This window comes from Dama dama, chromosome 8 (assembly GCF_033118175.1).
Source record: "Dama dama isolate Ldn47 chromosome 8, ASM3311817v1, whole genome shotgun sequence".
Lineage (NCBI taxonomy): Eukaryota > Metazoa > Chordata > Mammalia > Artiodactyla > Cervidae > Dama > Dama dama.
In genome coordinates this window covers 48,168,513-48,193,988 of record NC_083688.1, presented here as the reverse complement: position 1 = coordinate 48,193,988, position 25,476 = coordinate 48,168,513, and the positions used below count along the sequence as shown (strand labels likewise).

At 41.1% G+C, this 25,476-nt stretch overlaps 1 protein-coding gene, 1 non-coding gene and 2 pseudogenes across 4 annotated transcripts in view; 3 read left to right on the top strand and 1 right to left on the bottom strand.

Moving 5' to 3' along the window:
• Window positions 1-3,097, top strand: part of LOC133060519 (zinc finger CCHC-type and RNA-binding motif-containing protein 1-like) — a 33,692-nt pseudogene extending 30,595 nt beyond the window's left edge.
• Window positions 3,098-5,006: 1,909 nt separating this feature from the next.
• LOC133061110 (U6 spliceosomal RNA) lies at window positions 5,007-5,113 on the top strand. The gene has a single exon (XR_009693940.1). It is a non-coding gene; the product is annotated as a U6 spliceosomal RNA (small nuclear RNA).
• Window positions 5,114-10,648: 5,535 nt separating this feature from the next.
• LOC133061062 (small nucleolar RNA SNORA70) lies at window positions 10,649-10,793 on the top strand (annotated as a pseudogene).
• An 8,992-nt stretch (window positions 10,794-19,785) lies between these two features.
• The window catches only part of SF3B1 (splicing factor 3b subunit 1), a 43,490-nt gene continuing 37,799 nt past the window's right edge, over window positions 19,786-25,476 (bottom strand). For 2 of the 3 annotated variants that reach the window (XM_061149081.1, XM_061149082.1), the window contains 5 exons: window positions 24,185-24,305; window positions 23,754-23,885; window positions 22,449-22,721; window positions 20,553-20,769; window positions 19,786-20,267 (listed from right to left, as the gene is read on the bottom strand). In XM_061149081.1, coding sequence (XP_061005064.1) covers window positions 20,109-20,267; window positions 20,553-20,769; window positions 22,449-22,721; window positions 23,754-23,885; window positions 24,185-24,305 — 902 coding nt within the window. In that variant the 3' untranslated portion in view covers window positions 19,786-20,108. Of the gene's footprint in view, window positions 20,268-20,552; window positions 20,770-22,448; window positions 22,722-23,753; window positions 23,886-24,184; window positions 24,306-24,698; window positions 24,769-25,476 lie in introns of those variants that run through there. The other variant, XR_009693888.1, reaches the window with a different exon arrangement.

Here is a 25,476-nt window from a genome sequence, read left to right as displayed (position 1 = left end):
GCAAGATCCCCATTCACACAACTCTTTCTCAACTCAAGTAAACGCCTGAGGCCAATTCACTTAAGACTTATTTAAATTTTATAGCTTATTTTTACAGCATCTGAGCCTCTGATTCTGCCCAATTTTGTTATATTTCAACAAATGAAAGGTGATTTTGCTGTTAAGCTGCCTCAAGAACTGAAACATTTGCTCAAGAGAAACACAAGAAGCCAGCAGACATAGGCTGGGTTCATATTTCTCATCGTTATCACCCAAGAACATCTAGCAAGTTTTTTTTCTTCTTCCTTGTGGGGAAGTTTGAAGCTTCAAGGCCCAACTCAGAGCCACATGGTTTTCATTTCCTGGCCTCCTCCCTCGGCTGCTGCAACACCCGCAGCACACACAAAAGCCCCATCCTCTGTTTGCAGACTCAAGACGTTGTCGCTGATACATTTTTCACAGAAGCAAATGAGGCATAAAAGGTCCACACTCTGCATACATATCAGCCCACATAATAAATGGCCGCTTGCTGGTCCCATTCCGTCTCTTGATTTGTATGAACATTTGTAGTTTGTTCAGAGCTTCACAGCTTACAAAGCACTTTCACATTCATTAATCTCACAGAACCCTTGCTGCAAGCCTGAGAGAAGGATACACCTTTCCCTTCAAGTACAAATGGCAAACGACTGTGTGACGAGGTGAGGTGACTGGCCAAGGTCACACAGTCATAGGCAGAACCGGGACTCAACCCCAGCCTCTGACCCTGAGTTCGGGGCTTGTTTTTCTCCCCCACAACTATAACCTGTGCAATATTCTCTCTAGTTAAATTGGAGATATACACGAATGAGGGCCTGCATGGATAAGGCTGGGTTCCAGAAAAGCTTGTCTTGGGAAATGCAGTGTGAAGGGGTGCTAAGAACTCAGGCTATGGAGCCAAATAGCCTACATGTGAGCTCTGCTTCCTAATAACTGTGTAATACTGCATAACTCCAGGGGGCTTTGTTCCAATGGAACTTTATGTTAATGGAGTCCCTAGAGGTCTTCAGTGCAAGCTGTCCTGGGGATTACTTACCTCCCTGTGACTCTGCTGTCCCAGCTGAGAAATGGGCAGAATTATGACTATTTCCAAGGCTGTTGTGGCAACAGAATAAACTACAGCATGGCCTGATCCAGTAAAAGACACTTGAAGATTATTCCCCTGATCCCCACTACCTTGGATATGTCTCCACCCATATCCTTTTCTGTGGAAACGTTTGCCTCTGATAAAAAATGTCCCCTTATTTTCTCCACATTCTCTCCTACACCAACAGCTGGGCCACCCTGTGATCCCATCACGGCAGTCACCACGTACTGGGCCAGGCAGTGTGCTCAGCCTGAACATGCATGCCCTCCCTTGACCCTGTCTTTCTGCATCTCCCCTGTCCCATCACTAAGCCTGGTCCCACTGATGAATGAGCATGAAGAGTGTCCAGGGGAGTCTGGATGAGGAGATTCTCATCCAGGTTCTGCCAGTAACAACCGAGGTGACCAAAGGACCAGGATGTCCCCTCAGTCTCATCTAACTCATCTAGCAGGAGAGGTTTCTAATACCTGTCCTGTGCCTAAGAGAACTGCTGTCTCTACAAGTAGGATGAAACATGAAAGCTAATGAAAGAAGCTCCTAATTATTATGGAAAGAAATGGCCAGGCTCCTATTACCTGCAAAGGGCCCAGTTTTAAAAACTGCCTCCAAGTACAAATGGAACTTAACAGACAAGGATGGGGACAAGGTCTAACCACCAACATTATTAAAAAAAAGACAACGGGATGCTCCAGTTAACAAAGGTACTGCAGCAATCTGGGAAGAGGGACATGGGGTAATTAGAGCTGAACCACCTAGGATTTCCGGACTAACAGAGAGAAGGCATCAGAGAACCTTCGAATACCCTGTTGAATTCTTTTCTATTCCTAGTTCTGAGCTGACCATGTGGGCTAAACATCAACTTTCTGCCAACCAGACCCAGCCCATCTGCACGTCTCTTGCCTGTGCGCACGCACGCGGCAACCACATGGACTCTTCCCCTTTTCTTCCCTCCACTCTGCTTTTCAGGATTTTAAATAATAGGACATTAACAGAGTCCCTCAGGTTTAAGATGGAATAGCATGTGTCTATGGCATGTTTCTAAATGCAAATTCCTCACTTTGTGTATTTATGGGACAACGAGATGTGAGAAACAACTCAGAAACTCCCTGGAGAACTTACATGTGATCAGATCAGAGGTGCTTGCTAAATTCCACACGTTTGCGGGGAACCTGCTTGCTGCATGCCAGGCCCTGTACTATCACTAAACATAAAAAGCGCATGAGTGACAGGGATCTGTGATGCCAAGGCAGATGCAAGGAGCGGCAGACAGTTGGGGTTGAGCCCCCAGTGAGCTGAGGGCTTGTGCTCTTCTGGTCGGCCAGGCCCACCCCGCCTGGAGACTTGAGTGGAAGACTGTCCTCACGAGCACAGTGCATGTATCCAACCTGCCCTCGTCCCTGGTCAACAGTGGCTTCCAGCAGATACTTTCTAGGTATGGTGAAGTTATAAAGGCTACTATAACGAAAGATAAAGATACCAGGAGGGGCACAGGGGTTGGATTTATTTTATTTTTGGATAAAGAATCTGCACAAAGCTGTACTAAGTCAATAAACAACAAACAGTTATTTGGTAGAGTGATGAAAGCAAGCATTGCTATTGGCGATGGAAGAGCAGCTGAGTTCATCAAAGATGAAACTGTATAGCTTGATAAGCCTAAGTGTTATGAATGTGGAGAAAGTGGACACTTAAGTTAATGCCTGTCCTAAAAGTACACTTGAAGGACGTGAACCTCCAAAGAAGAAAAAGAAAAAAAAAAAAAAAAAGAAAGAAAATTCCTAAGCCAGAAGAAGAAATTGAAGAAGACAGTGAAGATGAAGGGGAAGATCCTGCTCTTAACAGCCTCAGTCAGGCCACAGATTTCCAGCAAGTCAAAATTAAAAAACAACAAAAAATGGAAACCCAGTTCAGGGGGGTCCATCAATATCAGATGATTCAAAATGCCCAGAGATAAAGAAAAGAACATATTTCAATGATGAGGAGGAACTTAGTGATTAAAATTATATATATATAAAATGTAAATATCATTAAAAAGTTTTTAAATCTTGGAGTACTAGGTTCCATTGAGACTAAACATTATTTTAGAATTTGAACATGAGAACGCTTAGTACCAAATACTTTTCTACTTTAAAATGCTACATAGGAAAATGAAAAGTAATTTTAAAGTATCACATTTATTTTGCATCAAGATTTGCTAATAATCATTAATCTTGAAAATAGTTCATTTGAAATAAAAAAGAAAATTTAATACTATCATAATAATGCTATCTCCAGAAGAAAGGTAGATAGTAAAAAGATTTGTTTGAGAAGTTCGTTATAAAAGATTATTCATGATTGGTTTATATAAGGACTTCTGAAATGAATTTCATCCTTAAAACAAAAACTTCATTAAAAAAAGTACACGAGGGACTTCCCTGGTGGCGCAGTGGATAAGAATCTCCCTGTCAATGCCGGGGACCCAGCTTTGATCCCTGGCCCAGGAAGACTGCACATGCCATGGGCTTCGTTGCCATGAGCAACGAAGCCCATGCATCACAATTTTTGAGCCCAAGCTCTAGAGCCTGAGTCACAGCCTCTGAGTCCAGGTGCCACAACTACTGACGCCCGGACCTGGAGCCTGTGCTCTGCAACAAGAGAAGACACGGCAACGAGAAGCCTGGGCGCCGCAATGAAGAGTAGCCCCCTGCTCGCCACTACTAGAGAAAGCCCACGCGCAGCAATGAAGACCCAGTGCAACCAACAATAAGTAAAAGTTTTTTTAAAAATTGCATGAGGCATGAGACTGGCTCCCATGTTTGTGATGGGTAGAGGAGATATGATTTAGACTCTATTTGCTTGCTGTTACTATAACTGATTTCATTGTTTGTTTGTTTTCTACTTTATATCTTTTTTCCCCAAGGCAGCAAAGGGGAAGGTAGCCACAGCATCTGGTAATAATTTGCAAATCTTGACACTCTCCCTAAGACCAGATGAAAATATTTCATGCCTTAACATAATTTTACAAGTTACTGGCAAAAAAAACATAAGCACCCATCTTTTTAAAGATTTTGTCATTGTGAAATAATAGAAAATACTGACTTTTGCCCCAAGTTCCTGAGACATAATTCCTAAATCTCTTGGAGTTTCCCGGGTGAAAAAAGGCACAGTTTGGTGGGCTCCTGGGTGAGTGATAGTCACTCAAAAGACCAGCTATGGTTAGAAGTTTGGAGCTTTCAACCCCATCCCTTATTCTCTGGAAAGGGTAGGGAGACTAGAAATGGAGTTAGTGGTCAATCATGACCTTGTGATGAGGCCACCGTAAAAATCCCAAATGTGCATGTGGTTTGGAATCTTCCAGTCTGGGGGCACGTGGAGGTGCTAGGAGAGCGGTGCGCTAGAGACAGAGCATGAACCTCTTCCCACTCACCCATCTTGCATCTCTTCTATCTGATGTTCACCCGTATCCAACTGCATGTCCTTTTATAACAAATCAGTAAGTGTAACTGTTTCCAAATTCTCTGAGCCATTCTACAGAATAATTGAACCCAAACAGGAGGTCGTGGGTACTCACATTTACAGCTGGTGGGTCAGAAATACAGGTGACGACGTGCGACTTGAGATCGGCATCTGAAGCTGGTGACATGGCATGAGTCTTGTGGGGACTGAGCTCTTAACCTGTGAGAGCTGATGCTATCTCCAGGGAGATACTGAATTTGAATGTACAGGATATCCAGTTGGTGTCACAGAGAATTCCTTGATGGGAGGGGAAGAAAAAACCAACATTTGGTGACCAAAAGTGTCAGCATTGCAGTGCCCTGTGAGTAGCAAAGGTGGAACACACAGGAGGAAGAGTGAGGCTTTCCTACTCAGCGACAAAATGAGGGAGATGATTTGCATTTAAAAAAATGATCATTTTTTTTTTTTTTTTGTGCTCGCTTCGGCAGCACATATACTAAAATTGGAACGATACAGAGAAGATTAGCATGGCCCCTGCGCAAGGATGACACGCAAATTCATGAAGCGTTAACATATTAAAAAAAAAAAAAAAAGATCATTTTTTTCCTTTTAAAAGACTGTAAATTATTTATAGTGCCTTCAAAGAATATCATTAATAGAAGCCAGCCTTTACCTTGAAGTCTTTATTGCAGTGAGGTTTGTCAGATACCAAGGGCTAGTTTCTGCTGAAAATTGTTAACGGTCTGGCTCCAAACGTCTGTAAGCCACCCATCGAAGGGCCTGCCTCTGTTTTCACGGACTCTGCTGCCCCCTATCAGAAACTAGAGCTTTACAGGGTATACAGTTTTTTGAACAAAGCTTTTCCTCAACCCCATGATGAAACAGGATACGCCCATACCTTGTTAATTTAGACCAGAGAACTACTTGCTTTAAAATGAGCCTGCTTGCATTGCTGCCTAGACGTTATTGTACAACGTCAATAATAATCACAGCAGTAATTGTCTGAAATAACTTGGAGCAAGATGGAGCCCCTCAGCCCCTGGGCCCAGTCTGCAGGCGCACGCCGTTCACAGACCGCTGGGGAAGACACGGGCGGATCAGCAGCTTCAGCTCGGACGAGGAGAGGCGGGCGGGCGCTGGGTGCTGAGGCCGCGCACCGAGGCGGCGCCTCACCCAGCGGGCTCCTGACAACGAGGAAGGACCCGTCCCTGCAGAAGGAGCAGCGGCCAGCCGGATGAAGACGAGAGCGAAGGCTTCTGCAGAGAGGCCGGCTGTGTCTGCCAGGGCAGGGAAGCCCGCGAGAGCCGGGGCAGCACGCACACACACACACGTATGCACGTACATGTGTGCAATCCTGATACATTCTGTATACACAGATGTATACTTTAGCACAGATCTCCATACATTTTAATGCAATAAATTTAAAAACTTCAATTTATTTAAAAAAAAGGGAACTGAATTATGTATCGAGCCGATTCCCAGCAGCCCAGCCGTCCGTCGTCTGCCTGAAAACTGCTGCTGCGACGAGGCCTCTTCACCTCCCTGCCTCAGAGTGCGGCGGAGCCAGCGTTAAAACAAAGGGGAGCAGGAGGGATTCCCAAGGAGGTCAGCGGGGCAGAATATCCAGCCAGCGGCTGCCGTGTTCTGCATGCATTCCGTGTACATCCACCAGAGGTGACGGAGGACACTCTCAAGACTGGAATCGGGAAGGAGAACCATTAAACTGTCAGTAAAGATTTGCACATTTTCAGAAAGACCGTTGGGCCTCCCCGATGGCTCGATGGCAGAAAATCCCCCTGCCAAGGCAGGAGACACAAGCTTGATCCTGGACCAGGAAGATCCCACACGCGATGGGGAAACTAGGCCAGTGGACCACAGCTACTGAGCCTACGCTCTGGAGCCCAGGAGCCGCGACGACTGAGCCCGCACGCCGCAGCCACTGAAGCCTGAAGACCTAGAGCCTGCGCCCCGCGGTGAGAGAAGCTACCGCAGCGAGAAGCGCATGTACTGCAAGAAAAGCCCACGCAGCAACAAAGGCCCAGTGCAGCCAAATAGATAAATACTTTTTAAAAAAGGAAAGAAATACTTTTCACAAGACAACAGAAAAAAAAAAAAAAAAAGGAAAAAAATCCAGTGATCATCTATGAGATTTCAAAACGTCCTTTGCTTAAAATCTAGCGCTCATTTCACCTGTTTTCATTCAGTGCTGGGCATGTTGCTTCACTTCAAGAAAGTAGTTTTGTCTTTGTCAGAATACATATGCACCAAGGCATGAATTATTTACAGTTTTCCATTATTTATCTCATTTTCGTTTAGTGCATCATCTTTCAGCAAATCTTATGTTTTCCCTTTGAACAGCATTTTGGCCAAGTTTTTCCATTATTCCTTCCCTTTTCTTTAGTATACTCTTGATCAAATATTAAATATAAATTTATTTCTATACTCTTCAATAATATTTTCCATTCTCCTGGTCTCCTAGTGACTTATTTGACTTGACTGGTCCTACATGATTTTGGTGAAAAAAAAAATGATATGCTCACATCAAAAAAAATATGTATTTCTCATTAGCCTAGAAGAATAAGGTCAAAAACTAATTTCAATGGATAAAATAGTTCAAGTGGTTAAAAATAACACCAAATGGGAATGTAAATTATTACAGTCACTGTGGAAAACAGGATGGGAGCTTCTCAAAAATCTAAGACTGAAACTACTAACATGATCCAGCAATTCCACTCCTGGCTATATATCTGAAAAAAAACCAAACCAGTAATTCAAAAAGATACATGCACCCCAATGTTCATAGCAGCGTTATTTAAAATTGCCAAGATACAGAAACAGCTCAAGTATCCCAAAGCAAATGAATGGATAAAGAAGATTTAAATAAATAAAGATACACACGCATGCATGCACACACACAATGGAATACTACTCAGCCATTAAAAAGAAGAAACTTGTGCCAATTGCAGCAACATGGGTGAAGTTGGAGGGCATTCTGTGAAGCAAAATAAACAGAAAGACAAATACAGTTTGATGTCACTTAGATGCAGAGTCTAAAAAATATACCAACTAGTGAATATAGCAAAGAAGCAGCAGACTCACAGAGAATCAACTCGTGCTTACCAGTTGGGGGAAGGGGGCGGAATATGCATAGAGCTGTGGGAAGCACAATCTATTGGGTGTAAGATAGGCTACAAGGATATATTGTACAACACAAGGAATATAGCCAGTATTTTGTAACAATGTAAAAGGAGCACAACCTTTAAAAACTGTATTTAAAAAAAAAAAAAAATCCAACACTGAATACATGGACCAGTGGAAAGATCATTGGTTTGGGGTCAGACCAGCCGTGGTTCAAATAATAACACTACCACTAAACCTCTCTGACCTTTCATGTTCTCCTCTGCACAATAGGCATAATAAATACCTGTCTTTATGGCTGTTGTGAGAAGCAAATGAGGAAACTGATGCTAAACTGCTTTAGAAATTGTAAAGCATTAGTCAAATGTAATAGTGTTTAATTGCTTATTGAATAAATTCAAGTTTCATAATTTTTCCTTTGAATGCCAAGGTTCTAATCTTGAAAACATTCTTTATTTGCCCATATTTCATTGTTTTAGGACCTTGCCAAAATCAGGAATGATTTCCTTCTTTTTGCTGGCCTCAGTTAATTGATTTTTGTTAAGCTACCAAGACAAAAAATTTCAGCACATAAGAAAACAGCATTGCATTCAAAAAGGATTTTTCTTCACGTCCTTTTTTTAATCCAAGATAATATTAAGGGAATTCCCTGGTGGCATGGAGATTAGGATACTGTGCTCTCACTGCCGAGGTAGGTTCAACCCCTGGTTGGGGAACTAAGATTCCACAAGCTGTGTGGTGCAGCCAAAAGTGAAAACACAGAATTATTTCAAAGAATGAAAATCTATATACAAGATAATATTAAATAATAAGTAGCTCTTATCCATCCCTTTTCAGGCTACTTTTTTGTTTGTTGTACAAATTATTTGAAACTCTTTAAGACAGAGGGGTAACTGGTAAGCCATCGCAAACTTCCATGGACTATACTCAGTGACTACAGTAAAGAGACTAAGTAGCTTGATCCCCTTTAATAACATTTCTTGGGCAGAGATGATTGATACCATTCACTTCTAATTATAAACTTATTTTTCTTACTAGAGCAAGAAGAGGCCATTTTTTTTCCTCTAAGAAAAAATTAAAAAGTAGGATCTATGTATGATTTCAAGCACAGACAGTGAAGTATCATTAAAATTTGTAGAGCATTAATTACTTCTGTTTCCTTGCCTTGTTATGACAAGTGTACCTGATCTCTTGGGGTGGCTGGCCAGAGCGCTGCGGTGCCCTGCTCTAAGAACAACAGTGACTGACAGCTCATCCATCCCAACTCCCCTGTGGAAAATGTCCGAGAAGTTGCTTAGGCTGCAAGTCAAAGTAGCCATGGTCTTTTGGAAGGTTCACTATTAACCCTTTCCCCCTGAAAAATACAGGATACTCTAGATACTTTGTGGTATAAAAAATAATTTTTCTAACATCCTCCAGACCTCTAAAGACTAGATCATCTAGGGAAAGTAGCAAACAAATAAGTAATTTGAAAAGCATGAAACCAGCTTATATCAATTCCGTCCACAATTGGCCCATTTCTTTTGCAGTGGTTGTCTAGGGTTGAGGCAGCAACCAGCAGGGCCACAGTGTCACGGTTAAGGAGATAGGAGTAGGGTCTTTGGGTAGGGTCTTTTATTTAGTCAGCTTGAACGTCTTCTTTAAACTAATTCTGCCCTGAGAACACTTTCTGAACAAACTTTATGTGTCTATGCTGCTGATCCAGGAAATGAATCAGGAGTATTGATCTTCCTGCATCATCATTCAATTCATACCATTTCCTTACTTGAAAACCTTGAACAAATATTTGTTGAATAAGTGAAGTTTGAATAGTCAGTGGTTACCCACTGCCTATATAAAGTTTAAAAGATGGCCTAGGAAGTGCTCCATAAACTGAAGCAAAATCACACCTCATTCATTCGTTTGCTCAATAAATATGTATTGGGTACCTAGAGGAAGGATCTCTACTTGGTGCTAGAGGGTCAGATATGAAGACAAATCAGATACTGGCCTGAACTTCTAGGGCTATCTGATCTTCCACTATTTCACATCCCTAGGGCTGCCCACTGCCCCACACTTTCTTCAACACAACCCAAACCTTTCTACTTTGTTAGTTTCTCTTCCTTCCTCCAACATAATCCAGGCAATCCTACCTTATCCTCAAATTTAAGCTCAAGTGTGCCCTCCTCCTCAAGCTGCCTCCTAAATACACGTTCTCTCCCCTCTTCACCATGAAGAAAGCTCTGTCCTCTGACTTTATGGAGAACTTGATGAGCAGTTTTGTTTGGGCATTTTCTCTTCTATCACCATTACATCAATATTTTCTCCATCGTCTTGAAGGGAAGGACATTTTCAATTCTGTTTAGAGCAGCTGGCCTTCAACTAGTTGGCACTTAGTAAATATTTGTCAAACAAATGAATGAGTAAGTGAATACCTCATGACTTAAGTTATAAATACTTCTTTTACACCCTTGAGAATACATTTCTCAAATCTCCTTAAAATTATGCTTTCACAAACTTAAAAGCCAAATAGGTCATTTGCTCAAGTTTATTCAATACAATGAAAACGTAGAAATGCCCACGAGAAAATGAAATGTGTTATAATGTGTTATACTACAAATCTCACCAGTTATGTATGGAAGGCAGAATTGTGTCACTATCTCCAAAGACTTGAAGTTTGAGAAGTGAAGTGTGTTTCTATCCACTGCGTGACACCAGTTCTTTCTAAAATAATTAGAAGATTTGAACAGTAAACCTACGCTTTCAGGTCTTCAGCTGAACCCAGGCCAGTCCCCTAGTCCTCTCACACCTTCTGCTGCACCTGACATCAATCCAATCAAATATTTTCCCCAGCCACTTGGGCTGCTGAGCAATGCTAGAAAATACTTGCAGTTTCATGGGACTATCAGGCAATCCTGAAGGGCCCCATTCTTTCTCAAGAGTGTTTTACAAAGTCTTCTTCTCAAGCCACCTACCAACATCCATCTCCTCCAATTTTAGCACGACAAAACGGGTTTCCTCTGTTGTGATAATAAACACTACCATGAGGGCCCAGTGTGCAATGGTTGCAAACAGCAGCCTCCTCAGTAGTGTGTACAACCTGTCCCCACACAGGTTGCCCTAAGGGGCCTTGGTGACAACTCTTTCTAGTGGGCATTCATGACTGGCCCGCTGTCCCCAGTCTAGGCTCCAGACAGGTATGCGCTGTGCCTTTGGAAAGCCCCAGGGCACAGTGGCCAGGGCCCATATTGGCTAAGTCATAATATCCATTTGCACCAAGCTGCAGAGCAAGGAGCAAGTGATTGAAGCCCTCCGCAGGGCCAAGTTCAAGCTCCCTGGCTGCCAAAAGATCCACATCTCCAAGAAGTGGGGATTTACTAAGTTTAATGCGGATGAATTTGAAAACATGGTGGCAGAAAAGTGGGTCATCCCGGATGGCTGTGGGGTCAAATACATCCCTAATCACAGTCCCCTGGACAAATGGCGGGCGCTGAACTCATGAGAGCATCCGTGCTGTCCCCTCCTTAATCACGCTCACCAATAAATCCTATTTCCTGTCAAAAAATAAATAAACTATAGCAACATCAAAGCTGTTACTTTTATCAAACACTATGCTTAGGCCTTTTACCTTATAGGCATTATCTCAGTTAATTTTCCCAAAGATCACCACTTATTGAAGCAGATACAATTATTATCCCCTTTCTACAAGTTAGGAAACTGAACTTGGGAAACGGAAGCATAGAGGGGTCAAGTAACCTGCCCAAGGTCATACAGGCCCTAAGTATTATATCCAGGTTGTAAGTCCAGGTCCCAGTGAACTCCAGAGCCAACTGGTAAACTTGTATTATATGTGATTCCCTGTTTTACTCTTCCCTTAGAAGACGGTGAAGGAGGGAGAGGATTCTGGCCAGGACGTCTGGCTCTTATCCCAGTCCAGTTCATACAGGCCTCCAAAGAGTACGTCTCCATCCCGTCAGCTTAAGGTTCTCCTACCACCAATGTGAACCAGTTAATAGGAGAAACAATGTGGATATACCCGTCACATTGACCTAGCCAGCTTTTCTTAGTTTCTGTCACTCTAACAGAATATCAGAGACTGGGTGGCTTAAAAGCAAGTGGTTGTTCCTCACATTTCTGGAGGCTGGGAAGTTCAAGATCCAGGTGTGAGCAAGATCCAGCGTCTGGTGAGGGCATGCTCGCTTCCTGTTTTAAAGACAGCCATTTTCTCTTCGCATCCTGCCAAGAGAGAGCGCAGAGGGTCAGCTCTCATATCCCTTCTTATTTTTTTAAATTTATTTTATTGAGGTATATAATTGTATTAATTTCTACTGTACAGCAAAGTAATTCAGTTTTACATATATATATATATTCCTTTCCATATTCTTTTCTGTTGCAGTTTATCACAGGATATTGAATAGTGGGGCTTCCCAGGTGGTTCAGTGGTAAAGAATCCGCCTGCCAAGTGCGAGACGTGTGTTTGACACTTGGTCGGGAAGATCCCCTGGAGGAGAAAGTGACAACCCACTCCGGTATTCTTGCCTGAGAAATTCGATGGATGGGGAGCCTGGAGCCTGGTGGGGAGTTGCAAAGAATCAGAAACAACTGAGCAACTAAACAGCAGTGGCTGTATTGAATACAGTTCCTGTGCTACACAGGAAGCCCTTGTTTACTCATTCTATATGTAACAATCTGCATCTGCCTATCCCAACTCCCAGTCTACGCTCCCTCCTCCATGCTCCCTCCTCCAACCCTCCTCCACGCTCCCTCCCACTTGGCAACAAGTCTGCTGGCTATGTTTGAGTCTGTTTCTGTTTTGTAGATAAGTTCATTTGTGTCATCACATTCCTTTTATAGGAACACTAATCTCATTGATGAAGGCTCCACTCTCATGATCTCTTTACCTCCCAAAGGGCATCTTCTAATACTATCATGTTAGGGTTAGGGTTTTAGCATGTGACTCTGGCGGGGGGCACATTCAGTCCTCAGTTCAGTTCAGTCTCTCAGTTGTGTCTGACTCTTTGCGACCCCATTAATTGCAGCAAGCCAGGCCTCCCTGTCCATCACAAACTCCCAGAGTTTACTCAAACTCATGCCCATCGAGTCGGTGATGCCATCCAGCCATCTCATCCTCTGTCATCCCCTTCTCCTCCTGCCCCCAATCCCTCGCAGTATCAGGGTCTTTTCCAATGAGTCACCTCTTCACATGAGGTGGCCAAAGTACTGGAGTTTCAGCTTCAGCATCACTCCTTCCAATGAACACCCAGGACTTATCTCCTTCAGGATGGACTGGTTGGATCTCCTTGCACTCCAAGGGACTCTCAAGAGTCTTCTCCAACACCACAGTTCAAAAGCATCAATTTTTCGGCGCTCAGCTTTCTTCACAGTTCAACTCTCACATCCATACGTGACCACTGGAAAAACCATAGCCTTGACCAGGCGGACCTTTGTTGGCAAAGTAATGTCTCTGCTTTTTAATATGGTATCTAGGTTGGTCATAACTTTCCTTCCAAGGAGTAAACGTCTTTTAATTTCATGGTTGCAGTCACCATCTGCAGTGATTTTGGAAACCAAAAAAATAAAGTCTGACACTGTTTCCACTGTCTCCCCATCTATTTCCCATGAGGTGATGGGACCAGATGCCATGATCTTAGTTTTCTGAATGTTGAGCTTCAAGCCAACATTTTTACTCTCCTCTTTCACTTTCTTCAAGAGGCTTTTTAGTTCCTCTTCACTTTCTGCCATTCAGTCCATAGCAGAGCCTTATTGGAAAAAGCAGTTGATTCTATTACCATAAAAAAGCAAACATTTCTCCTTCTTTTGTTCCCTCCTTTTTAATTTCACCCAAGTTTCAGCAAGGGAGCATCCCAGGGTGTTCTGACCATCTCGTGGCTATCTGTATCTGTAGGCCAACCTGCTTTCACACCTACGCTCATGTTACTGAAGCTCAGCTCTCACCGTCCGAGGTCTAGGTCCGGGCTCTGCTGTTGTTCAGTCGTTCAGTTGTGTCCGGCTCTTTGTGACCCTGTGGACTGCAGCACGCCAGGCTTCCCTGTCCTTCACCATCTCCTGAAGTTGCTCAAACTCATGTCCATTGAGTTGGTGATGCCATCCAACCATCTCATCCTCTGTCGTCTCCTTCTCCTGCCTTCAATCTTTCCCAGCATCAGGGTCTTTTCTAATGAGTTGGCTCTTCCCATCAGGTGGCCAAAGTGTTGGAACTTCAGTTTCAGCATCAGTCCTTCCAGTGAATATTCAGGGTTGACTTCCTTTAAGATTGACTGGTTTGATCTCCTTGCTGTGCAAGGGACTCTCAAGAGTCTTCTCCAACACCACAGTTGAAAAGCAGCAATTCTTCTGTACTCAGCCTTCTTTATGGTCCAACTCTCACATCCATACATGACCACTGGAAAAACCATAGCTTTAACTAGACAGACCTTTGTTGGCAAAGTAATGTCTCTGCTTTTTAATATGCTGTCTAGGTTTGCAATAGCCTTTCTTCCAAGGAGCATCTTTTAATTTCATGGTTGCAGTCACCATCTGCAGTGATTTTGGAGCCCAAGAGAATAAAGTCTGGCACTGTTTCCATTGTTTCCCCATCTATTTGCCATGAAGTGATGGGACTGGATGCCACGGTCTTAGTTTTCTGAATGTTGAGCTTTAAGCCAACTTTTTCACTCTCCTCTTTCACTTTCATCAAGAGGCTGTTTAGTTCCTTTTTGCTTTCTGCCATAAGGATGGTGTCATCTGGACATCTGAGGTTATTGATATTTCTCCTGGCAGTCTTGATTCCAGCTTGGGCTTCATCCAGCCTGGCATTTAGCATGATGCACTCTGTGTATAAGTTAAATAAGCAGGGTAACAATATACAATCTTGATGTACTCCTTTCCCAATTTGGAACAAGTCGGTTGTTCCATGTCCGGTTCTAACTGTTGCTTCTTGACCTGCATACAGGTTTCTCAGGAGGCAGGTAAGGTGGTCTGGTAATCTCATCTCTTGAAGAATTTTCTACAGTTTATTGTGATCCACACAGTCAAAGGCTTTAGTGTAGTCAGTGAAGCAGATGTTTTTCTGGAATTCTCTTGCTTTTTCAGTGATCCAATGGATGTTGGCAATTTGATCTCTGGTTCCTCTGCCTCTTCTTGAACATCTGGAAGTTCTTGGTTCAAATACTTTTGAAGCCTAGCTTGGAGAATTACATCCTGGCTAAGAGGAGGCAGATCTCAGTTGGCGGTGCCCTCAGGGCCCAGTCCCGACCCTGCTCAACTGTCACTGCTAAGGAAGCCAGGCGCCCGGGTCACACCTGGCCCTCAGGATCCTCGGGCCACACAAACGGCAGGGGATGGGTGCTGCAGACTGTGACCCAAGCAGACTGCCACTGCCATTAAGTCATAGAGGCGGGGACAGGGGAGAGGTTCACCGCTTCCTCAAGGCCTGTGCCAACCAGTAGTCGGTCTTGGTGGGGGCTCTGGAGCCTTGCAAGACACAGCCCCCAGCCTGTTTCCTGGGTGGGTGGGCTGTGGGGACCTGGGCAGAAAGCAGGGATCCACCTCTTACCTCACTCTCCTCTCGACCACCGCCTCTTGGCCTGACTGTTGACTGATGAGCCCACTAATGGTGGCTCACTGACGTTGCTTACGGGAGAGACCCACTGCAGCGCCGACCCGTGGCTGAGCAGAACCACCAATGGTCCCTAGCGGTAACCATTGCCTGGTAAGGCGGCGCAGGGTGAGGTTGGCACAGCAATGCCCTTGTGCTAAGGGCTGCACTTGGCCAGGCGAGATTACAGCAGGAACTTCCGCCCCTTATATCATTACTACATTGGGAATGCAGCGGTACTGCAGCCCATGCTTCTCAAACTTTAATGTACATATAGGTCACCTGAGAATCTTACTAAAATGCAGATCATTTCAGGAGATCTGGGGTAGTATTTTGCTTTTAGTAGCTAAGTCACATTTGACTTTGTGACCCCACGGACTGCAGCTTGCCAGGCTCTTCTGTTCGCGGGGTCCCAGGCAGGCATATTGCCCTTTCCTTCTACACTGTAGTTTTAAAAATTATTTCTTTTTGGCTACATCCGGTCTTGTGGTATGTTGTTGCCCCAGGAGGGCCTCTCTCTAGTTGTGGCCTGTGGGCTTTAGTTGCCAGGTGTCATGTGGCATCTTAGTTCCCTGACCAGGGATAGAACCTGTCCCCTGCATTGGAAGGTGGATTCTTAACCACTGAACCACCAGGGGAGACTTGAGTTTATTTCTCAAAAACTGCAAGTGACACTGACACTTTTGATCTCCAGGCTAAACTTTCAGGAGCAATGACCTTGACATCTGGCATCTGAAGTTCTTCCCGGGTGATCATTTTGGAGCCAAGTGATTTTCCTCCCCTATGTTTAAGTTCTATATTCTGCTTTGGTGATCAAACTACGCAGAGCATCCAGTTGCACATTACACTTTATACACATGAGATACTACAGACGCCAGTTAACTACCAGGTCTAATTTTGGGGGGTTTTGATTTTTTGTACATGATTTCCCTCATTTATGACTACTTGCTTCTGAAGTAGTGGTACTACTATTTCTATATTTGATGCCCATATGCCATGGACAAACTTTTCATGCCTACAAACTACCACATTGCTGTCTTCCTTATGGACACAGGAAAACATGTTTCTCTTCCTGTCCAAGAAAATCCCTCCATCGATGCCCTGACTTCCAACTCATTGAAAACACATTGTTACTTGATTTGTTTTGCTTATCAGCCTGCTCTATTTTATCTAGTCCCAAACTTTCTCTACAGTAATACTGGTAAAAAATTGTTTCATGAAATTACATTATTTAAGAACAGAAAGTGAATGCAACACAATTTTAATTGCTGAATTTAGCTGAAGGATGTATGGATTTCATTGTACTATTCTTTCAACTCTTCTCAGTATTTGTAAATTTTTAAGTTTGGGGGGGGGGGTAAATACAGGAACAACTAACAATTTATCCTTTGTTTCTTCCTAGCACAAAGATACTCCCAGATAACATAAATTCCTTCCAGAGCCTCTCACTCATTAAAAATTTCCTCCCACAAATTTTTTCCCCAAAATCTTAAACATCATTTTGTCTAACCTGACATGTAAGCACACCCTTTTATAATCTTTCTGCATTATGAATTATTAACAAATTTTAAAAACTTTAGCTTTTCTAGCATGAACACTAGAAATGTCATTTACTCTCTAGTTTAGTAACTCTTACCTACATTGTAAATCTGTATTCTCTCTCTATTCTGCAGTCACCTTATTTCTACAGCTTCCTATCCACTTTTTCGCCCCCCTCCTCCAGTCATACACAAGCAGGGCCCTGAACACTGCATCCGAGGCAGAGCACCAAGCTGGCGTTCCTGCCTGTGTGCGCACCTGGTTCCAGCCCGGCCACAGCCGGGCTAGTCACTCAGCCGTGTCCAACTCTAAGCGACCCCACGGACTGCAGCCCACCAGGCTTCTCTACCCATGGGATTCTCCAGGCAAGAATGCTGGAGTGGGCTGTCATGCCCCCATCCCGATCTTCCTGACCCAGGGACTGAACTGGGTCTCCTGCATTACAAGTGGGCTCTTTACCACCTCAGCCACAACATGTTCTGAGGACCAGTCAACATCCTATGTTTTCAGCTTGCTTTCCCCAGGACTGATGCAGGTTTATCCAAGGTGGGTGTTTTTAATATTTATGAAATAGTAAATCTAGTTTCTACCGAGGTAATTGCTACCTAAAATGAAATGCTTTTTTACATGACCCTTTCATCAGACATATGTGAGTCCTGCTTAAACAAGTATCAAAATAGTTCTCAAGCTAGGGAGATTTTGCACTCCAGGATACATGAGACAGTATCTGGAGGCATTTTTGGTTATCACAACTGGGGTGGGGGTGGTGCTGCCATCTACTGGATAGTCAGGGATACTGTACATCCTACAATGCCCGCAAAGTGACCCACACAATAGATGTGTCTGGCCCAAAATGTCAACAATGCCAAGGTTGAAAACCCAGCTGTAATTTCTGCTTTATCTAAGCTTGTAAGATTTAGGAAGCACTGAACACCAGAGGACCAAACAGCTGAACCTATATGGCTCCAACTGTTTTTCTCAGTTATTAAAAACCAGTATTCTTTGGTTTTTCAACATTAAGTCCCCTTAATTGGAAAAAAAAACCCAGAGTTCAATACCATTAAAATGGCACAACCACAACAGTGTAGTGCAGTAATAATACAAAGTCAACTAAGATTAAAAACTGGTCTAAGACTTTGGATATAATAAGTTTTATTCATCTGGTGGTACTTGATGCTCACAGGGCACCATACAACAAACTTTTAAAAATACAATAAGAAAAAAATTGAACAGCCAGAGAGATCAATTCCATTAGAGGGCCCACAGGAAAATCAACAAAAGCCCACAGAAAAACCCACCCACTGTCCCCTCAGAACATTAATTTCTTCCTTTTTAAGTTTGGCTTTAAGAAACACCAAAGGAAAGTGCGAAAGAAAAAGTCTTTGTTAAAACTTCACATAGCGTCTTTCACATATGTATCTCACAAAATGCTTTCCTTATTCCAGAAGCATATAAGATAATTCAAACATTTGCGAGCCTCATTTGGTCCCAACTTTTACGATCACAGGCCTCAGTATTGGCCTCACCTCTCTGTCCTCAAGTTTTTGTATCAGTAAAAAACCACTTCCAATCGTCTTTGCTCCACACTGCCACTACAAATCATAGACGTTTTACATAAACAGCAAGGGTCAAAGCAAATTGAACTTATGCAAGAACTTGAATATGTAACTAAATTTTCCAAAGACTGGTTTAAAAGCAAATTTTGGCTTTGAAATTTCATTGTATTCTTTAATTTTCACAATTAGTAATTACTGAAGGTCATTTGACATCGAGCATAAAAGAGAACAGCAAGATTTAAAGTTGCACTAGGGATACCGTTACAGTAACTTCTAAAAATAGATGAATTTGGAAATTTTGTACCGTTGACATGTTGTCATGAAGTTATGTCACATAAGAAACTAGTTACTAATTCTGCCTGATCAGCTAATGCTCAATATCAATTTTGTACAAGTCAGCCAATTATAAGTTATTTCTCAAGGTTTAAGCCTCCAAAACAGGGAGCCCTAAGTATTAACAGTTCAATAAATTAACCTAATCTCAGGATACTGGTTTTCCTTACTGTGGCAGAGCCATCGTATGTTTAGGCTGCTGCGGCAGCTCATTTCTCATCAGAGTTCCCGTTAAGTACTATTACATAAGGAGATAAACTAAAATAGCTATGGGAAGATTAACAACTAAAAAGTTTATACTTTATTATAAAAAAAGTACTCTATTAATGCTTGGTTCTTCTAGATCTGAATGGCATTTCAGTTTATGCTCAGCACCTATTGATCAATTATTATCTGATAATTGATTGATATTATCTGATACTTAAGCAAAACTAAGCAAACCTAGACATTTCAGCTGCTGCCATTGTGTAGTATTAGTACATAAGTAATCTGCAACTAGGTGTTTCCCCTTTTCCATTACACTGTATTTCTTAAAGGCAAGAGGCAGGTCAGAAGCACCTCTGCATCCCTACAACCAACCACAATGGCTGACACACAGTAGGTGCCTAACAGGTAGTGGCTTACGACATGACACGGGCAAAGATCTCCAAGACTGTCTTATTCTAACCAGCATGACTTAGAGGTAGCCGCACTCCCTACAGAGAGAAGTTTAAGCTCCTTTTCCCACATTCTAAACAGAACAAGAGTTGGATATGACTTGAATTACTTCCCTTAAGCAAATTCATAAGCATTTTGAGAAATCAAGAGATGAAAGGCGCTATGCAAGTGCAAAATAATATTAAAGACAGTTCAGCAAAGGTGCTATATTTTCTAAGGTGATGGAAGGGCTGTGCTAGTTTAACACCCCCAAAGCTACTCTTCCTAATGTCTTTATCAACAGAGCAATGGAATTTTGACAAAGATACCATCACTTTATATAGCTTGTATTCTACTAACTACTTTCTATAAACCAGGTGACAGAAAACGATATTAAGTCACTTATTCTACAGAAACCAGTACTTTATCAAAGTTCCGCATTTTACAAGTCATGTTCAAAAAACACACACGAGTTAGCATTTTGTACACAAATGTTTATTTCTCAATTAAACATTCCCTTTAAACACAAGGAATGAATTCTAAATCTTCATAAACATGAATTAAAAACGAAAGCCCTCCAGCATAGTGTGTGTCATCACTGTTCGTGGTCACTACTGGCGTTTACTGCTTAACATCAAAAACAAAGGTTATTTAAAAATCATGCTACTGGGTTTCTAGCTCTTCCTCTATGACCAGTTCTACGCTGATCTGCAATGTTTAAAAGTTTACATCACCAAATCAAAGCAAGTTTAATGTGTGAAACAGCTGTGCATTAAACACAAAATAAACAATAAAGTTACAAGATATAGTCAAGTTCGTAACGAATATAGGTGTTCTTATCATCGTTGTAGATTCTTGGGTAATGTGCTATGAGAGCATCCTGTGAACCGATGTAAATGGAGTTGTAAATTTTCCAATACACATCTCTGACTTTCCGGGCTGGGTGAAACAAACCCTAGAATAATTAAAAGGTTACATTATTTCAAGAACTACATAACCTTAACACAACAAACAAAGCATAAAGATGTGGTTCTAAACATCTCCCTTTGAGAGAGAAAAAAAAGATGTCAATTGCATAAAACTGCAGTGGGTAAGGACAAAAATCTAATCTTCTCTCCCCTCATAACTGTTTTCCCATATGGCACAAATATATCCTCCCTAAATGATAATTAGGAACAGTGAGTTAATTCAACTAGATTACTTTTTTCAATGAGTACTGTTTGAAAAATCTTTAACCTACCTGTAAACAATACTGTAGCATTCTACATGGTCCAATAGCAACTCTCAGGCCCTCCAGGGCGCCCATAACTGCCTGAATTACATGGGGAGATGTCTCGAACACATTGGGCCATACATAGTTCAACAAGTGATTGAGCGAATCTTCGCAACCAAATCCATAAACCCCAAGTGACATGTGTTGCACCACTGCACTAGCAGTCTGTCTGTGTACAAGGTCCCTGTAATGGAGAAGGAAAAAAGCTTTTTATTAAGATGCAGTGTTAATTTCACAGAAAATACTTGCCTGCCCGTTAAGAAACTAAATCACAAATTCAATGCTTGGAATGGATGCAGAGTCATCCTTATATCTCATGTATCTGACATAGGATACCTCTAGAGTGACTAATGATTCTACTTGAGAACTTTTGCTTTAATGATTCAAATCTGCTCACTATGACTCAAAAATAAGCTGTACTTTTCTTTCAGAGTAATATGAGCAAGAAGGCCCAGCACAATGTATATTTTTGCAAGCTACTAAAAATAAGAGGGGATATATGACACTTAACATACGAATGATTAATATCTCATTTTAAACTCTGTAAATTTAAAATCTTTGAAAGTAATTCAATACTATATACAGTAGATAACTAAATTGAGATTAAATCCCTTCCCTTGTGGTTTTTTAAAAAGATTCATTCAAGAATTCAATTTGGGGAAAAGGAAAAGAAGGACTAATAATTTTTTCAAACCCAGAAAAAAGAACTTTTATGACCTCCCATGTTTTGACTGACTTTATGACAAATCATTGACTTATTTATTCCACAATTTATTCAACTGAGTACAAGTATCAGATAAAGGTCTATGACAGGTATAAAAACAAGTTCAAACGTTTTACCCTCAAAGGTAGGAAGAGAACCTTAAAAGTATTTAAGAGAAAAAAACATCTTTTTCTCTTAAACCTTAAGAGAAAAAAAAAACACCTGAACCTACTTAGTTACTAGCATCTCTTTATTTCTTATTTATTATAATAATCTATCAGGCACAGATTATAATGAAGCTGTATTCCTCCTTGGTAAATTTCCCAACTAATGTTTCTTGGTATTAGGACTCGATCAATCACTTCAAGCAATACTTTATCAGGCGTCACCATCTGAATAATTGTAGGCCTGCAGTGACAACAGTGTGGCTCTGGCAGGCTATGTTCAGTAGTTAAAAGTGTCTCTGCTTCACCTGCCATAACAAAAAGCTTAAAAAGATCAGGTCTCTTCATTATATCAATAAGCTCATGCTCATCATCTTTTTAAAACAAAAGTTGACTGGAAATTTCCTGATGGTCCAGTTGCTAGGACTCAGTGTTTCCACTATTGGTGCCAGGGTTCAATCCCTGGTCAGCTAACTAAGATTTCACAAACCTCATAGCATGGCCAAAAAAAAAAAGGGCGGGGGGGAGGTGTTTAAAACAAAGACGGGGCACACTTGGGGAAAAACTGGGGGAACCACTACAGTATGTATCTTTTTTCCCCTTTGGCTGTGCAGGGAGAGTCTTTGTTGCTGCACAAGGGCTTTCTCTAGGGCAGAGAGCAGGGGTGACTTTCTTAATTGTGGTGACTTCTCTTGCTGCAGGGTACGGGCTTAGCAGTTGCAGGGCACGGGCTTAGTTGCCTCATGGCACTGGGATCTTCCCAGACCAGGGACTGAACCGATGTCCCCTGTATTCTTAGCCACAGGGCCACCAGGAAAAGTCCTATATCATATACCTTATTTGGAGATAATAGTCACATTTATAGTTTCATAAAAATCCAGGCTAGTAGTCCCTTCTTTAACTACACCACAACAAGCAGGTCCTGTAATGATTACTTCATTAAGTTCTAAAATAAAAGAATTAACTATTTTCTTGTGCTTAGTTCAAGTCACTTACCTATCCATTAAAGCATCCTCAAGTAGTGGTGTTACAGCATAAATGTAGTCCTTTCCCATTTCACCAATATATTCAAACAAGAAGGAAAGTGATTTTAACACTCCATTTTGAACATTCAGTTCAGGAACTCTGTATTCATTCATTAAGGCAGGCAGTACTGTGAAGGGTGAACATGTTTCAGCAACAATAGCTATGGCCACAGTTGTACAAACTCTGTTCTGCCTTTCCTGAACTTTTAGGTTGTTGAGAAGTGTAGCCAATACATCATGAGGGCTGGAAAAAAATGTGTCAGCAAACTGTTAGTATACAAGTCAAAATTTTTTCAGAGGTAAGAAAAATAATCAAAGGATGGGAACTCAGTAATTTTATGCTATGGCATTACTGTTTCTACCTAAGAACCTCATTTTAATTAAAATGTTCACTTCAATGAAAATATTCAAATAGATTCATTTTCAAATATAATTAGTTTTTAATAAATTTCCTGAAATAAAAAGAAATTTCATTCCATGTTTAGTCTGAGTAATTCTTTGAGTAGTCAGAACGTGGTCTCCCATTCCATGACATACAAACATCTGTTTTCCTTTATCTTCCCACCCACACACCTTTACCACATTTATTCTCCTTCTTTAAGGATTTATCTTACCACAAAGTTAAAGGGACACAGTTAGCACAGCTATTCACTGCAAACTGCTTGACTTTCAGCACAAATGAAAACATACTACAGCTCTACCAAAAAAGGGGTGGGGGAGACTCTAATTATATAATCAACTTTTGTTATGTTTGAGAATATCTTGTTATTCTGCCATATGTACATGAAATATCTCATTTTCTACAATGTCTGTTCTAGTTTGGTTCTGGTGGAGTGAAAGCAAATAACCACAGATTATCTAACAAAATAGCTATAATTTTCAGTTGTCTGTGGATTAATTCTAGAAAAATATTTTCAAAACACATGAAGTATTAACATGAGAAGTAAACTATGTTAACTGTCTTAGCAATATCCAAAAAGAACTGGCCTTAATATTTTAAACAATAACCAAAAAGAATCAACAAAGTCCAAAATCCCTCTGAAATGTTTCCTTCTCTGAAAACACTGAAGTGTTATTAAATGAAATTTTATACCCTTGTTTGAAATCAACTGAAGATGAAAGAAAACATTTCAAAATCTGAAGGTCAGTAGTTAGTCTATTTTAACTGCATTACTCATACCTTACCTTGAAAGAGCTTACAGAAACATCTTTTAACACTAAATCAGTCTACTATAAAGTAAAAAAAAAAAACTACATAGACGTAAATAACACTCACCCAATGGCCTTTGCAATATAACCAAATGTGTTGACTGTGGCTCTACGAATAGCTTTTTTGTGTGCTTTTAAGAGCTCTAAAAGCTCAAAGCAAATCCTCATCCATTCTCTTGCAGACACATATTCAGCTCCCCTAGTTTTAAAAATAAAAGTTAATTTGTTTGTGACAGTAAGTTTTAAAAGGTAAATTTACAAATTCAGTTCTCAAAACATGATTACCAACTCATTTTAAGCCTTATATAAGTTATTACTGTTCAGAAGAGATGGATTATTTTTAAATAAAAGCAAAATTTAAAAATATACTGCTACTCCCTCATTATCAAACTGAAATTTCACTGAAAATATTAGCCTGACTATATTAGCAAATTTGCAGAGTGAATAAAAATGTGAAAACCAATACTACTTATAAAAATATTTAGGTAATCTGCTTACCTATCAGCAATACGCCCAACAAGATCAATACAATTCTCCTGTACTTTTTCATGCCTATTCTTTAAGATGGGGGTGAGTCTAGGCAGCAGATCTTTAATTGGTGGGGTCATCTTATGCATACCTATTTAACAAAAGTCAACACACTATCAATTAACATGTAAACTGCAAGCTTTGCTCATTTTATCTTTTACTTAACAATGTAATATATGTGACCAGGCATAAATACAAACTTACAGCTGCCTATGGAAAGAAAAAGTCCCAGATTCTGACCAAACGCAGAATTTTTAACTTTTCATTAACAACTTCTGATTATGTATAAAAATGAAAGAAATTAGTGAAGTGATTTAAAGAATGATGGATACTCAACAACAAAAAAATTCCATTTAGTTCTGAAATGTATTTGTACACTGACATTTAAATATGGGGACAGCTTATGTTCCGGCCATACACAACAATATAAGCCAGAGGGAGACATGTAAATTAAAGCAAAATTTTCCAGAAAGGGCCCCCTTACCCTTTAACTGCAAAACAAACAGATCTCCAGTCTCCCTGCAATGCAGGGCATACTTGGATGGTATTTACACCTATGAAGAGAGAAAAAAGGAGGCAGCTGGCAGGGGCTCTTGTTCTAACTAGAATTGCTTGCTCTGATTCTCTCTCCATTGCTTTTCCCATGTTTCTCTGACCAACAATATGGTTTATAATTCCCTGCAAACCAGAGCCCCACAAGTGGCCAAGTAACTGATTTTTAGCAAATATCTCCAAATATAGAGGACAGGGCTCAACTGCGATTTATATGTAAATGCAATGGTTCAAAGACCTCCTATATTGCATAAAAACCCCTTACTAAAATGAGAAAAATAGTGGCTTATTTCAACCTCCTGATAAGATTACTTCTGCCCCTCTAAACTCTGCACAAGTCTGCAATAGTTCTATTCAATTACAATGAAACATAAAACACAAGACCATATTTACTGCTCCATCATAAGACCTTTAAAGAATAAAAGCTTTATTCTCCACACCCAAAAGAATTTACTTGTTTTAACTTTGGGTAAAAAGCTGAAAGGGCAGTTTAAAAGAATTGGATTTAAATAATGAGATTATTTGATCGATTCACTTTTCTCCCTCGTTATTCCTCGAACTTAATGGCAAGCAGGAAAACCTACCATAACCATTTTATTCAAGTTGAGTAAATATACCATATTTAGTCTTAAAATTTCAGAGTTCTCTCCACCCACCACTGCCCTCCTATATATTCCAGGTGAGACACTGTATTTTTAGGGCCCTCTTAC